Raw genomic sequence first — 15,603 nt, forward strand, 5'->3', positions numbered from 1 at the left:
TGCATCCATTCTACGCTTACTAAAATAGATGTGTATCTATATCTTCAGATATAAGTTGCCTCTTGCGCTCTCATCGGTTTAAGACCATGTTTCCCAAACTTGGGTCTCCAGCTGCTTTCAGACTATAATTCCCATCATCCCTGGCCACTGATCTTCCTAGCTAGGGATGATGGGAGTTGTAGTCCAAAAACAGCTGGAGACCCAAGTTTGGGCAATACTGGTTTTTAGGGCTTGCAGCTACCTAGAACCCTACCAGAAGTATTGGCACAGTTGCCAAAGGGTTTTCTTCTTCTTCATGGTTGTCAAATCAATGTAGAATCAAGCCTACATATTATTTAAATCAGGGGTGGCCAACTGGCAATCTGCTCACAATTTTATCTGGTGCCTCACATTCCTATCAAAAGTGTTCTCAGGTTGCAATAAATAGAGATCTCACATTTTAATGTTACACCTCACTTTTGGAATATGTTTATAATATGCAAATGCACATATGGCTAGTAGTTTGTTTTGAGAACAATATTGGACAGAGTTGGGCCATATTGGATCTTTCAAAGTGGTCTCTCTCACTATGGTATTGTCTGGAGCATTTCATGATGAGAGTCAAATGACTTCGCAAAATACCTTAATCGCTCTCAGAGAGTTTGTGGGGGGTTTTTTTGGAGTGCAGGTCTCCCCTTCAATAATAAGGTCCGGGTCTGAAACACATATATTGCAGGTATGCATGTGTGGGAGAGAAATCTGATTTGGGCTACATTCTCACAGCACTTTCCAGTTTTCTTTTTTGTCAAATCTTTTTTATTAAGTTTTACATTGCAAATTTAAATTCAAACAGTCAAAGGATTCAGGGAATCCTAAATGATGATGTTGATGTTTAATGTTCACTTTCCAGTTTTCTTGATGTTCCCTTACTGATAATTTTTTGTATTTTATGCGATCTTCCGCATGGCATAAATGTCACTTCTGGAAGTCTAGTGGAACTTCAGTGCTCATTCCTGGTTTAGTTGTTTTCTGAAAAAAATCTGTTTGCAACCCTGTTAACCTGGAAAATAGTGGGATGTAATTTGGGGCAGTATCCTGGCATACAGTTCTCTCCTGCTATTTTCATGGGCGAATCATGGGAGGGCCAGAAGCACACATGCACATAAAATGTGTATGGAGAAGGGGGCAACTTCTCTGATTATGTCTGCTGGGAAAGTCTACAGTACAAACTGTCAAATGGAGTTGTCACCCCAAAATCCCCCCTTATAGCTATACATTTGTCATTAGCCAGAGTTCCAAGGCCTGTCTTTGCCCCTACTCACAGAGAGTCCTGCTGACTTCAGCAGGTGAAATGTGTGGATATAAGGACCAGGGGGGAATTAAATGGGAGAAAGCTGTGGTGAATTTAAACGTACAGGTGGAGTCTCCAGGTTGCCAAGTAACAAAGGGTTCACTTAAATTTTGACCAGTAGATTGACTTGCTTCCTGAATCCAGACAATTATATAATTCCAGTCTAGCACTAATGGGGGGAAAAATGTGTGTGAAACAAAACTGGAATCAGCAAGAATGAATAGCACTTACTGAGTACTTATTTTAGCAGCCTTCTCTAACCAGGTGCCCTCCAGGTGTTTTGACCTCATCCTTGATCATTGGCCATGCAGGTTGGTGCTGATGAGAGTTGTACTTCAAAACACCAAATTGGAGAGGCCTGATTCATAGAGTCACTTTTCCCAGCAGAGCTGCCCTTTTATGGGCAGCCCTTGCGTAGAATTCTAAAGACCTCCTGACCTCCAGCAGCATAATGCTTTTATAAGAAACAATTAAAAGCAGCAAATTAGCTAGCTTCTGGGAAACTCAAAATACAACTTGTGAGTTGGTTAGTTCTAATAAATATATTGCTCTGTTGCTGCTGCATGGCTTATTCCTGACCTCATTCAGTATGCCGCTGTTGAAATAACATTTTTAAAATTTGGATTAATATTAACAAGTTTCATTCAGCCGCTAATGGCCCAATTAAGGAGGATTTTCACTTCAGCTGCTTCCAGTGGGCAGTCCAGTAATAGACACCATATTTGGATCAATTGGCTTTGGAAAGTAACTACAGATCGGCAAATTAGTCAGTTTCCAGTCTAATGCTGCTTTCAGATGTTTCCATCCTTATGTTTGCTATTGAAACGTCATTGGAAGATCTGGGAAATGTGAAAAACATAACCGCACAATCCTAACCATGTCTCCTCAAAAGTCCTGTTGAATTCAATGGTGCTTACTCTCAGGTAAATGGAGTTAGGATTGCCACTGAAATTGATCAGCATTATAAGTCCAGAAATGGCAGATCAGCTCACATCAAATTCTCAAGCATCCAAAAGGACCTAAAAATCCTAACTTTTCATACCAGATGTGGTTGTGGAGACCAGAGACAGATGACAAGAGTTGAAGAAGGTTTCATAGAGCTTTCATTCTCATTGAGTATCCATTCTTTTTGTCTCTAATGAAATAGGTATTACAGGCTTTTGAAACACTACTTAATATGCAAACAATGGGCACAAAGATGATGAGAGCCTCCGCCATGGGCAACTCATTGAAATACTGTAACATGAATCTGACCCCAACCTTAGAAAAGTTGTGGAGGATCCATTATCACATATATCAGGAATGAGGAACCACACATGTCCTGTCATATTCCACATGTTTACCTCGTAACACCCATCATCATGACCACTGCTCATGTTGGCTGGGGCTGATGGGACCTGGAGTTGAATAACATATGGAGGACCACAGGTTCTTCATGCTTGGCATATGGTATGAAAAGGGAGGGAGACATTTGTATGTCCCACTGCCAAGTGACACAGGTAGGGTATTGCTGAATCTAGTACAGTTGTTTCCTACTTTCCTGTCTCTTTAGTGAAGTGACATCAGTAAAAATGGTCACGAAGAATCTAAGGTCAAAAAGCCGTCAGTTAGTGATCACTGAAGGACCACTTGCTCCCTTACTTCTCTCCTCATGCCAAGATCTGTAGAAAAGGCCCCATTATTCATGGAAACATGGACTTTTTCTGTCATGATTGCTAATCTTCGGAACTTTACGCTATGGCTATATGAAACTTCCATCTTAGGAAGAACTTCCTAAGAACACAGGGAGAAAAATCTGCTTCACTCCCAGATGTCTTTAGATATTTATAAGTTTCCAAAGTTTGAGAGCTTGTGGAAGCAAATCATGTGCCCCCTCCCCTTGAGTGATTGACACTCCCTAGAGAGGCCTAACCCCTTGGCTGATTCTGTTCCACCTTCTAGAAATGTTTGTTGACTTTCATGTCTATGAAGAGGTAATTAAGGTTGGCCTTATTGTACTGTTTGTTTAGTCTTGGTCTACTGGATTTTAACATTCCAAGTGTTCCCCACCACCACACCATCATCACCACCACCAGTTTTATCAAGGCTGCAATATTTACTGTGTAATCCTAGGCATGTTTACTCAGAAGCAAGTCCTATTGTGTCCTGTGGTATTTACTCCCAAGTAAACATGTTTAGGCTTAAGAAGCCTCACAGCTCAATCCTAACTATGTCTATTCAAAAGTAAGTCCTGTAGAATCCAATGTTCTTACTCTTGGGTAAATGGGATTAGCTTTGCAACCATAGTACAGCAAAACACAACTCAAAACATAATTAAACTGATAAAACAGTCCATTGCATGAGTTGACATATTCTGTGACAACAGCAGTCTATAACTGTAACACCCTTTCAGCTCCAAAAAACCAGATCCTACTCACTGACAATTCAATTTAATAGTTTAATAGCAGTTGAAAGTCCCCAACTATCTGACATTCTTCATCTACCACCTTTAGTTATTCACAATTCACTGTTTCTTCTGGGCCTAATATTGTGGCTAACACTAACTATGACTAATTTCACAAAGCCATCCTTAGAAGCCACTTCTTGGAGTTGACTCAACTGAAATTAATCATAGTTAGTGTGAGTGACAGTTTGTTGCTGTAGCAATCCAAAAAATCACGGGTAACCAAAAACAAAGCAAACACTTCCAAACTTCCCCTGACCAGAGGAGAGCCTGAGGCTTATTGTAGCTTGTTCCTGCACATGCATGTCTGCTAAACCAGATGTCCTTGTTGCCACGGAGAACCACATGTGTTGGTGGGAAGCAACTCATGCCAGTGGCCAAAGCCACTATGGGCAGAACCAATAACACACACATGCCAGGGTGAGTAAATTTGGTTTCTCTAATATTACAATTTTGCCAATCTTAAGTTCAGGTCTTCACATTTCCAATTTACAGTGGTACCTCTAGATACGAACGGGATCCGTTCTGGAGCCCCATTCGCATCTAGAGGTAAACGTATCTAGTGATGGCACATCTGCGCACGCACGCGTCGCTTTTCGCCGCTTCTGTGCATGCGCGTGACGTCATTTTGAGCGTCTGCGCATGCGCAAGCGACATAACCTGGAAGTAACGCGCTCCGTTACTTCCGGGTTGCCACGGAGCGCAACTCGAACACGCTCAACTTGAAGCAAATTTAACCAGAGGTATGACTGTACAAAGCAAAATTGTTGTTTAAAGTCAGCATGAAAATTCATCAATATTTTAGTATGAAAGTCTCCTAATAAAAAAAAGCTTGGGATACACTTTTTCCCAAAGCAATATTCCCTAATACAATGTATTTTATATACTAGTTTCAGTAATATATGCACACTTTAGAGTAGCATATGCATTTTTCTACACCTTACCTTGTTGGAAAACTGCATTGCAAAATTCAGAGAACTTTGAAGGCTAGCTGTGCTTCACTTCACATATTGTTTTGAAAATTGCAAATTTGATAAGGAAACCTTTAAATGTGAACTGAACAGACATTTTCTCCTATCCCTAGCACACACAGAGACTCCATTGTGATTGGGAGGAAGGCACAAGGGAGAGTCATCCCTCCAAGCCCATCCCTCCCCATCACATCCATACTCTCCCCAGCCTGCAAAACAGCTGTTGGAGTATTACTCTCCACATGCCTTCCTCCCAGCTGTTTGGTGGGCTGAGAGAAACATGATTTCCATGGGGAGGAAACTGCACTGGTGTGACTCCGATCACAATTGTGCTTCCCCTCAGGAAGAGAATTTAATTGGTGGTGGGCACCCAGTTGGGCCATGGGCTGCTCACATGTGCGCTAAGCCATGTTTTAGTGTGACATGTAAACACTGCGTGTGTGTGTGTGTGTGTGTGTGATGCTCTTCTGGAGAAAATTATACATCATTGTCCTGGGACTCTTCCGTGATGTGCCATCTGGGCGCATGGGAGGCAGCTGTTTGGTTGTGCTGTAAATTGCCACCTTAATAGGGCACAGCATTTGTGAAGGATTTCTAGCTGCTGACTCTAGAAAAATGTTTTCCTTTGCGTTCCTGTTCTTCCAGTCTTTTCTCCTTCTCCTCAGTCATGTTCCCGTTATGAAAAAAAGAAAACGTATGCAGCAGTTAAGGGGAAAAAAAGATGAAAGCTTGATCTTTTTGCCTGAAGCAACGTTTGCAAAACTGGCTTTGTTTTGGCAAGAGGGAAATTAACCCCATCTTAAAAGTATGGGGTATTGAAGAGCCTTGTCTTACCTTGCAAAGTTAAAACCGTTTTTTCTGCCTGTAAATCACCCTGAGCTTCTGAACTCCAGTGCATATTCTGAATCCCCTTGAGCAAAATCAATGACAGCTTCCGACAGCAAAATTAATGTATTTACCACTGATATTTTTGAATTCTGGGGACTTCAGAATGTTGGTCCCATTGGTTATTTTCAGGAATGGCTAGATTTTGTTTCCTTTCACCCTAAAACATTGCATTTAGCAAAAACTAATTTTAAAAAAAATTAAGAACAAAAAAGTGATGAAGGGAAATCTACCCCACAAAATCTAAGTTCTAGGCTGTACAGTCTTACAGGCACTAACCTCATCTGATCACAGTCAGTGGGACTTACAAATTGGTAGAAATTCAGCTTGAACCTTGTTCCCAGAAACCAAAAGAATGAATCCAGAAGTAAGGATTATGGACTTACCTTGGAAGGCACAACTATTAGAGGGAGAATTTATTGCACATTAGATAAATACAGTGGTACCTCGCAAGACGAAATTAATTCGTTCTGCGAGTTTTTTCATCTTGTGAATTTTTCGTCTTGCGAAGCACGGATTCCCTGGGTATTAATGGTTTTAAGTAAAAGGAAACAAACTTGCAAGACGTTTTCGTCTTGCGAAGCAAGCCCATAGGGAAATTCGTCTTGCGAAGCAGCTCGAAAAACGGAAAACCCTTTCGTCTAGCGAGTTTTTCGTCTTGCGAGGCATTCGTCTTGCGGGGCACCACTGTATTGTACATTGCATAATCTTTTCCTGCATCTTACTTATTTTAGGAAACGGTGATGTTCAATCCTGCATGTGCACAGCATATGCAGATGTGGATGGATTATAGGTGTGCCATGGGATACTTATTGTCAGAAAGGAATGGGATGCTCTCTCAGTGTTTCCCAAACTTGGGTCTCCAGCTGTTGTTTGACTATAGTTCCCATCATCCTTGACCACTGATCCTGTTAGCTAGGGATGATGAGAGTTGTAGTCCAACAACAGCTGGCGTTTGGGAAACCCTGGTGTAGGTTGTTTCAGGTTGCTGAACTTGCAACAGTGTCCCTACTTACGGGAAGACATGTGCACAAGCAAGCATACAGGTAGAGACTTCTGGTGATTAGTTAAAGCTGTGTTTGCCTTATGGGCTACATTGCTGAGGAATACAGTCCACAGCTGTTTCTGGCATGGAATGCTTAGATATATATCCTGGTTTGGAAGACATGAGTCAGCTTTCAGGTTACATATTAAAATTACCTACGGGAGCTTGCTGGGAACAAACAATAAACTCAGAGGAGACTAGCTTTCAAATAAAGAGGAGATGTGTTCTTCAGCAAAAAGCCTGAACAATACATTCTGCTGATGGGTATCTTTACATTTTAATAGGACGATGAAGTGAAAGTGTTTCAAAACTATTTAAATAGCTGAAAAACTAGTTTTACGGCAATTGCCTAGCTTCACATTGCTTCTCTGCAAATGCACCTTAGCTCAGTACTTGACCTAAGGAAAGAAAGCTCTTTTTAAAAAGTCATCACAATCAGCTTCGCAAGAGCAGCCAGGAGAGTCTCTCTTTCTCAAACTGTATCCTCTGTTAAAGCAAACTTTGGTTATGCAGACAATAGGATATTGTATGTTTGACAGAAACTCCAGCTTCCGCTTTTTCCGACAGAGAAAACTAACTAGGAACTTCAGGGTTCAAGTCATACACAGGCCAGCTGTGTCAGGAGGCCATGTAGACATTTTAATACCAAATATAATAGGGATATTCCTGCCCACCTAGCAGTTCGAAAGCACGTCAAAGTGCAAGTAGATAAATAGGTACCGCTCCAGCGGGAAGGTAAACGGCATTTCCGTGCGCTGCTCTGGTTCGCCAGAAGCGGCTTAGTCATGCTGGCCACATGATCCGGAAACTGTACGCCGGCTCCCGCGGCCAGTAAAGCGAGATGAGCGCCGCAACCCCAGGGTCGGCCACAACTGGACCTAATGGTCAGAGGTTCCTTTATCTATAATAGGGATATATAGTGAAGGACTGGAAACCCAGGTGTACACTCTGCACAGATGATAATATTAAGTAAGTAATATTAAGATAAATATTAAGGTATCCCTTATTGACTATGTGCATTTATTCAGCAGCATTTCTGTTCTTCTTTGTTTGCCTCGCCTCGACAAGGCTTCCATTTTTGGAAGGAAGTCTCCTTCCCTCTAATAGCTTCCTTGACTTTATATATTAACTGTGACCTACCAGTTGAACACTGACAGGCTGGAGGTTCAGTTGGGCTCCCTGTGACCAATCCATTGATAAGGTGAATTTTGTTTGCTGGTAGGCTGGGAAACAGAAGGATGGTTGTTGACCTGCTTAGGTTTAATAGCTTAATCCCCTTTTCTCCCTCTTTTTTTAATCTTTAGCCTGCACCGTCGGCACCTTCAAAGCATCAGTGGGAGATGCACCATGCAGTCCCTGCCCTGCCCACAGCTATTCTTCCACACCAGGCTCCAGTGAATGTGCTTGCCTGACCCGATACTACCGTTCGTCTTCAGACACCTCCGACACCCCCTGTACCAGTAAGTACCTGGGAGCGAGTGGGTTTGCTTTAAACCTTCTTTCCATTGGCCCCTGCTTCCTGCAATCCTCCTTTCAGCTCCTGGGCATTATCCCTCTGCCCTGGCCCCACATTTGGTCTGTTCTGGCTTTCTTCCCCTTAGCTCCTCTGTGCCCCTTTCCCATCTGTCCATGGCCTCAAGTCCTTCCTTGCTCCTGTCCAATTCTATTCAGAGCTGTATTTCAATGGACATCCTTTGGGACTCACTCACTCCTTCACAGACATGGGAAAGGTTTTTACAGAAGATGCAGTTGTGTGTGACCGAGAACAGTAGCTGATTCCTTATCCGAAAGCTGCTGGGATTCGCCCCTCCCCACACTGCTGTTTATCTGCCTTCTTTTAGGGAGGTATCTGGCAATGTTTGAGACACAGAATCATCCATGAAGGATTTTTCATTTTGAATGCCGTGGTGCCTGTCCGTGGCAGAGTGTATTGCAACTGATACTCAGGCTATATTGGAAACAGCCTTTCCTTCTGGGTAACCAGAAGTATATGCTGCTTCTCTACATGGAGGTTTCGCTTTGTTTCATTATTGTGGCTACTAGAGGACCCTTCGGCCTAAATGCTAGATGCAGCCCCCTGCTTAATTTCATCTGGTTCCAGGGCTATTTCTAGGAAGTCATCTCTCTCCATTGCCCCACCTGCCGACCCACCCATGAAAGACCACGAAGGCGAGTAGCTGGTTGGGCATCACTATTGGAAAATGCTCTTCGCTTCCTCCATCAGTGTGACCCATGTTCCCCAGTGGGGCTGTGCAATATCTGGTTTTCAACATCACAATATATCACTAGCTAAACATGACATTATATCGATATATCACAATATATATCTGTGGTGTAATGGAGGAGTAGGTTTAATAAAAATATTAAATAAACTTCCATATAAAATGTTTAATATATTTTCAACCACTTTAAGAGTAGTTTAAGTGATTTACTAGTCAATTTGCATCTGCTTCCTCACTCAGAGGCCTAAGTACAACCTGTGCATGCATAAGTCCCACTGAGTTCAACTAAACGTCTACTTTCCTGGGAGTAAGCCTCATTGAATTCAATAAGGCTTGCTTGTGAGTAGACATGCTTGCACTGCTTACCGAAAAACACCCTCCCCATCATTCTCACATAGTGCCCAACCTCCCATTTCAGCATAAGGCAGCAAGCTAAATCTTCTCCCCTTCATCCCCCCCCAGAAGCACCCCCTCCAAAGCCCTCATCCTACCTATCTTTCCCTTTTTATCAGAGGGAGGGAGGGCAAGCAAGCAAAAAGATACTCCTTTAAATAAAAAAAATTAACCCTTTTTAATATGGAGGAAAGCTATTTAGGGGGAACCAACAACATAAAGACCACCAGAAAATGAAAATAAAAACTCCCCCCCTTTTTTTCCCCACTGGTGGAGGTGAGTATGAGGGAAGAAAGAAGTGCTTTCCAGCTCCTTGTTTACTTTGCTTTGTTTACTTTGCCTCTTTGATTATTAGCCATGGGGGGTTCCTCCTGGATTGTTAGCAGGCTCTGCAAAATTAGCTGAGCTCTAAGTGGAAAGATACTGGTGAAGCTGAAAGAGTTTGCTGGTTTCTATGAGGGCTTATTGTTATTTCTTATCGGTTAGGAGGAAGGAGGGAGAGAGCCAACAAAGCTGGCGACAAGGTGCCTGCAAATTATCTGCAAATTATCTGTAAAGTATTGGTTCAGCTGAGCTGTCCCCTGGGAACTTGTCAAATCTCCACCTTTTGTTCACCGGTATATTGCCATGTTGAAACACTTATCACAATGTTATTTCAATACCGGTATAGCATAGCCCTATTCCGCAGCCTTCCTTTCCTGCTCTGGTGGAAATAAAAGGTGTATCTTCACCCATATTTCTCTATAGGAATAGTTGTAGTATTGGTCTGAAACGGTCCACTGCTGCATTTGTAGTTAGCTAAAAGGGGAAAGGCAGTTTTGCGGGGAAGAGGCTTATCATTAGCAGCAGAAGTTGTCCAGGAGGCTGCTGGCCAGGGCCCACAATTTTTAGCACACACCCCTCCACAAAATAACAACAACAAATAATAATAATAATAAAATAAATAAATAAAATAAAATCCTCACATGTGGAGAGTCTGCTTTGGCTAGACGCACCATAAAATTTTGTCCTAAGCAATTACAGTGGAACCTCGGTTGTCAAAACATAATCCATTCCGGAAGACCGTTCGACTTCTAAAATGTTCGACAACCGAGGTGAAATTGCCAGTTTGCAAAATCCATTGAAAAAAATGGAGAAACGCGCCTCGGAAGCTGTTCGACTTACGAGTTGCGTTCGAAAACAGAAGCATTCACTTCCAGGTTGTTGGCGTTCGAAAGCCGAAATGTTCAACTTCCACAGCGTTCGACAACCAAGGTTCTACTGTTGTATTAAGAAGTGTAAAGACTTCCCCCTTTATTTCTTGAAGTGCATTGTGAACCCTCTGAAACACTGCAGCTGCCTTTTTACATCATTTTATGGGGGGAGAGTTTCTCCTCAGTTCTCAGGGTCTCACTCTCTGCGTTCCTTGCAGGCACCCCATCTGCCCCTCGTGACCTCAGCTATGAGATCATTGGTTCCAACGTCCTCCTGACCTGGCGCCTCCCAAGGGACTTGGGTGGCCGAAAGGATGTTTTCTTCAACGTCATCTGCAAGGTGTGCCCGACAGGCTCCCCGGGGCCTTGTGTTCGTTGCGGGGACAGCGTCCAGTTTGAGCCACGCCAGGTGGGGCTGACAGAGAGCCGGGTGCAAGTCTCCAACCTCCTGACCCGCGTGCAGTACACCTTTGAGATCCAGGCAGTCAACCTCGTGACGGAGCTCAGCCCAGATGCTCCACAATTCGCCGCCATCAATGTTAGCACCAGTCAGTCAGGTGAGGAGTGCTTTTGGGGGAGCCCCATTCTTTGCTTTGCCACCTCTGTTTTGTCTCCCTGGTCTTGTTTGGCGTTTCTGTTCAAGTAATGACTCAAACACCAAAGTGTATTGCCAGTATTTGCCCTTTAGAGTCTCACACCACCCTAAATTATTAGCATCATACTTCATATTCGTAAAGGACTTTCTATACATTATCTAGCTGTAATTCTTACAACACCTCCATAAGATAAGTAAATGTTACCATATTGGCCTGAATATAAGTCACACACAAATATTAGCCGCACCCTTAAAATTAATGGGGGGAAAAGTGAAAAAGACAGTACCTGGATATAAGCCGCTCCTTTTAAATTCCGCAGTCACTCACACCTGTTCCATTTTACCATATGTCTGTTTCAGTAGCGATATCATAAAAGCCAATTTTTGTAAGGTCGTGAATTTAAGCCGCATTTTAACTGTTCACGGTTGGAATTTGGAAAAAAAGGTGAGGCTTATATTCAGGCCAATATGGTATTATTCCCCTCACAATAGATGGGGGAGGCTGAGGATATGTAAGAACAGGGTGGCTTGCCTAAGAGTATAAATTCATGGAAGAGGTAAGATTCGAACTTGGGGCTTTCAGATTCATAGCTCAGTCTCTTAGGCATCACACTACACCAACTCTCGTGGCAACTCTTTCTCTTGTCTTCTTACTGTTCTTGGTTTTTCTTACATCACACTTTTTTCTCCTCCACCCCGCAAATCCAAGTGGACTTGGACTCCTCATTGCAGAGATACCAAATCTTGCAAATGCTTTGTACTGGCAGAGAGGAGATATCATAAGAGGCAGGAGTTAGGAATCATACACACTTATCTTTGCTCATTGTTTCTAGGCAGAGGTCTGTTATTTAAAGCTCCCTGTCCTAGCAGGGTTTTTTGGGGGGGAGGGGATGTTCCAGTGCTTCTTCCATAAAAACTCGCTCCTTAATTCTGAATCGGAGCAAACAGCAATCTGCAGGAAACCCAAATTGCCGTTTGTTCCAGTTCAGCATTGAAAAGTGGGCTTTTGAGGGGAAAGCAGAACAACAACAAGGTGCTCAGATGTGAAACTGGGAAAGTGCAGCCATGTGCCTAGAAAGTGCAGGGCAAGAAAGATTTGTGCGCATGAGCCCTTCGTCTGGAGGGCCACAGGAGTTGGGTATGTCGACAGCCACATGGGTCAAAGGAGCAGATGTTTCACTGTGAGGCTTTGGCAGGGGGACCTCTGAGCATCAGGCTTGATGCAAAAATGAAGAGCAGTTTCTTGGATTCTGTGGCTGTCTCCAAACAGCAGCTTTTCCTACTCCTCATATAATGGCGCAGTTCTAAAGCACATTGTAGGGAAATGTAGGGTTGCCGCAAATCTCTGTGATCTCCCGTTTCCCCAGCAAAAATAAAATAAGCATTTTTGCTTTCGTGGATGAATGTTATGAACATTTTTGTTGGAACCACAACAGCAGCTGACGTTAATGCAGTCTGTTGCACAGAGAAATCAGTTGCACGTGTGGTGTAAGCAGAGATTCTGGTCTACGTGATACGGTTGTCTGTGTTTTTGCATGTCAGATATGCATGAGTAAGTCTTGAGATGCAAGCCACCCTACACACTTTTAGTGACTCTACAGTAAATTTGACTATTTATTGACAAATGTTACCAACACTTGACCATCACTATAAATAGAGTAGATTTGCTCTGCACTCACTGTGCATATCATAGGCCCAAATTTCTTCTTTTTTTTGAATGACAGTTTGATCTGTGTTAATACTAGCACTATATTATATATAACCTTTCTATCCTGTTCATTGCAATCATAATTCCAGGATAACAGTAAAATTATACTAGCAGCCTCATACTCAGTGTTGCTCAGGAACTGTAAGAAACCAAGCAATAAAAACAACAACAGCAAACAGTGCAGTTTTAAAGTAAGTGTTTAAAATCAGTGCAATTTTGAAAGTTTCAGTCTGGTATCCAGTTGTATTCAAAGACAGACAAAAACCTCCTTGATCTCAGAAAACTTCATACAAAATTGCTGCAGTTTTGAACAGTTTGGCCTGCGATTTTTGTTCAAAATGGTGTCTGGTTGCATCCAAACAGCTGAAAAACTACTCGTTGATCTCAGGAAACATAATGCAAAATTGGGTTACGATAGCAGCAAACAAGCAACTTTCCTAAATACACATAAAAGCAACATCACAAAACAAAGTGAGATAAATTACAGTCAACAAACATCCAATCTGACCTCCAGCAAAGGCTCTGAACAAGGAACCAGGTCTTTTAGCTGGTGCTGGAAATTCAGTCATATCTCAGGGGAGGGAGTTCCAAAGCTGGGGTGCCACCACCAGGAAGGCTCTCCCCCACCAAACAAACCTCAGTTTAACAGGTGGCTACACCAAGCAAGCCAGTCTTGATACAGAAGGTGAGCTATTTCTTCTCACGGGTAACCAGGTTCCACGTTCTTTAGAGTTTTATATACCATCACCAGCATGAAGAAAACAATAAATTCTCCGCATTTTGCTATTCGGTCATGAGTATATCAAACAATGGGCCTTTAAACCTTGCAAAGTATGTGAAATGGTGTTACTGGACTGTGGCTACAGTATAAAACAAGGACAGGCATTGTAATTCCATTGGCAGTTTTGAATGGGGACTGTAATGCCCCTTTAAGCCTATTTCGGATATGATTATACAAGTAGTCCATTACCGTGGTTGGGATCCATTTTACAACAAACAAACAAAGAAAACCCCAGAACAATTGCACCCCTGCTGTAGCAGCTGACTGGCAAACATGCTGTGCTTGCATACAGGAAGGTATAAATATCTACGAAAACAACAGGACAGGTTTTGCACATTCCTAGGAAGAAAATCCTGCAAGGAAGAAACATTATTAGAAGAGGATGTGTCAGGTGGTCCCCTCCATCTCCTGCTCACCGCTGTTGTTTTGCCTGACCCTCTGCTACCTTTCAGTTCCTCTTCCCTTTCAACTTCCTCCTTTACCTTTTCTGTGTCACACTTGCTCTCTTCCTTCTCCCAGCTGCCTTTTGTCTTGTCTCTTCCTTTCCACGCACCTTTTCACTTCCCATCAGCTTCTGTCCTTGGCAGCCCATATTTCACGGCCTTTTAAAACGAACGTTGCAACGATGCACCGGCCTGTCTGTCTCCGAAGGGAAAGCATATGAGAGGTTGACAAAAGGTAAAAACTATGTGAATCGCTAGTCTGAACCGCAGAAACACAGGCAGTCTCTAGGTCTGCGCAATGCCGGAAACCTTTATCAAAATGTCAGGGAGCCAAGTTGTTGCTGAATTTCAGTGGTGGGTGAAGCATTGGAAGCAGTAAAGCTGCATTTCAGGTGTCACCTGTATAGGTAAAAGAAATTCAGTTGGTGAGGTGCAGGCTTTCTCATCAGGGTTTGGCTCTCTAAAGATAAATGTTGTGGGATACTTGTGGAATTCAAGGTTAGGTGGCAACCATTTTTAGACACATCCAGTTGACGCATAATCACCAATGTGCGGGTCCTTTTGGACCTGGAAGAAGGCAGAACAGGGACATTCAACTGACACGCATGGGGGAACAGAACCCCTGCATGAAATGTATTTGCAAATTCTTGTATGAAATGACCAAATCTGCATTTTTTAAGGAACTTAGGAAGCTGCCTTATATTATTCTGGGTTGGATCGTTTGTCCATCTAGCCAGGGGTACCAACAAGATTTTCTGAGCCTGGTGCGCTGTACCTAGACTAAGTGCTTTCTGTTGCACTTACCAGAGAAGAAATAATTTTGCATACAATTTGCAAACAGTTTATGTCACGTGCAAATTTGTATCCACTGTTGTAGGTGCGGGTGTGGCGCTCTCAAAAATAAATCAAGTGTCACACACAAGTTATAAGGTGTCCAACAGACAGAATATCAGCAGGTGAAATTTCCCCCATAGTTCCATGCTACAAAAGGCTTGCTCTGTTTAATATCTGCCTGCCCCATATTTGTGGTTTTGGTCACCTCCTGCTTTGGTCCAACTCTCAGATGAACATGCCTCACATTGCTGTTGTGAACATACAGAAGAAGATATAAAATGGCTGAAAAAGAAGACAGTGCTTTTTTACTTACAGGCATCACATTTGTACTTTGTGGCATAAAATTTTGCCTCTTTTAACCAAAATTATGCATGTTTTGTCCCATTCCCTAAAAAAAGAGAAAATAGTACACCTCCAAGGCTTCAACCAATCTTAACATGGGCCGGTTATTGTGTGTTTAGATGCACACATTCTACTATAATCAAGTGAATTTACTCCCAGGTTGGTGTGCACAACAGACCCTCTTATCATGAACTTTTCCGCCCCTTTCCCACAAGAAATCCCAGACTGCAATCCTGTACCCACTAACCTGGGGTTAAGGCCCATTGAACATAAAAAATATTACTTCTGAGTAGACATTCATACAGTTGAAGTGTAAGTTAATTATCCATTACATTCTTTATGAGTGTCTGGTCCTTAGTGGAGATGCTTAAGCCTCTTTGCAAAATATTCAGTTTGCTGCTGCTGCTGCTGCTGCTCT

General features: G+C 42.7%; 1 protein-coding gene across 2 annotated transcripts in view; it reads left to right on the forward strand.

Moving 5' to 3' along the window:
• LOC128404619 (ephrin type-B receptor 5) overlaps positions 1–15,603 on the forward strand; it is a 150,742-nt gene that overhangs the window by 102,048 nt on the left and 33,091 nt on the right. For both annotated transcript variants that reach the window (XM_053370324.1, XM_053370325.1), the window contains exons 8-9: positions 7,979–8,134; positions 10,701–11,039. In XM_053370324.1, coding sequence (XP_053226299.1) covers positions 7,979–8,134; positions 10,701–11,039 — 495 coding nt within the window. The remainder of the gene's footprint in view (positions 1–7,978; positions 8,135–10,700; positions 11,040–15,603) is intronic.

The sequence above is a fragment of the Podarcis raffonei genome, chromosome 17 (genome assembly GCF_027172205.1).
Source record: "Podarcis raffonei isolate rPodRaf1 chromosome 17, rPodRaf1.pri, whole genome shotgun sequence".
NCBI lineage: Eukaryota > Metazoa > Chordata > Lepidosauria > Squamata > Lacertidae > Podarcis > Podarcis raffonei.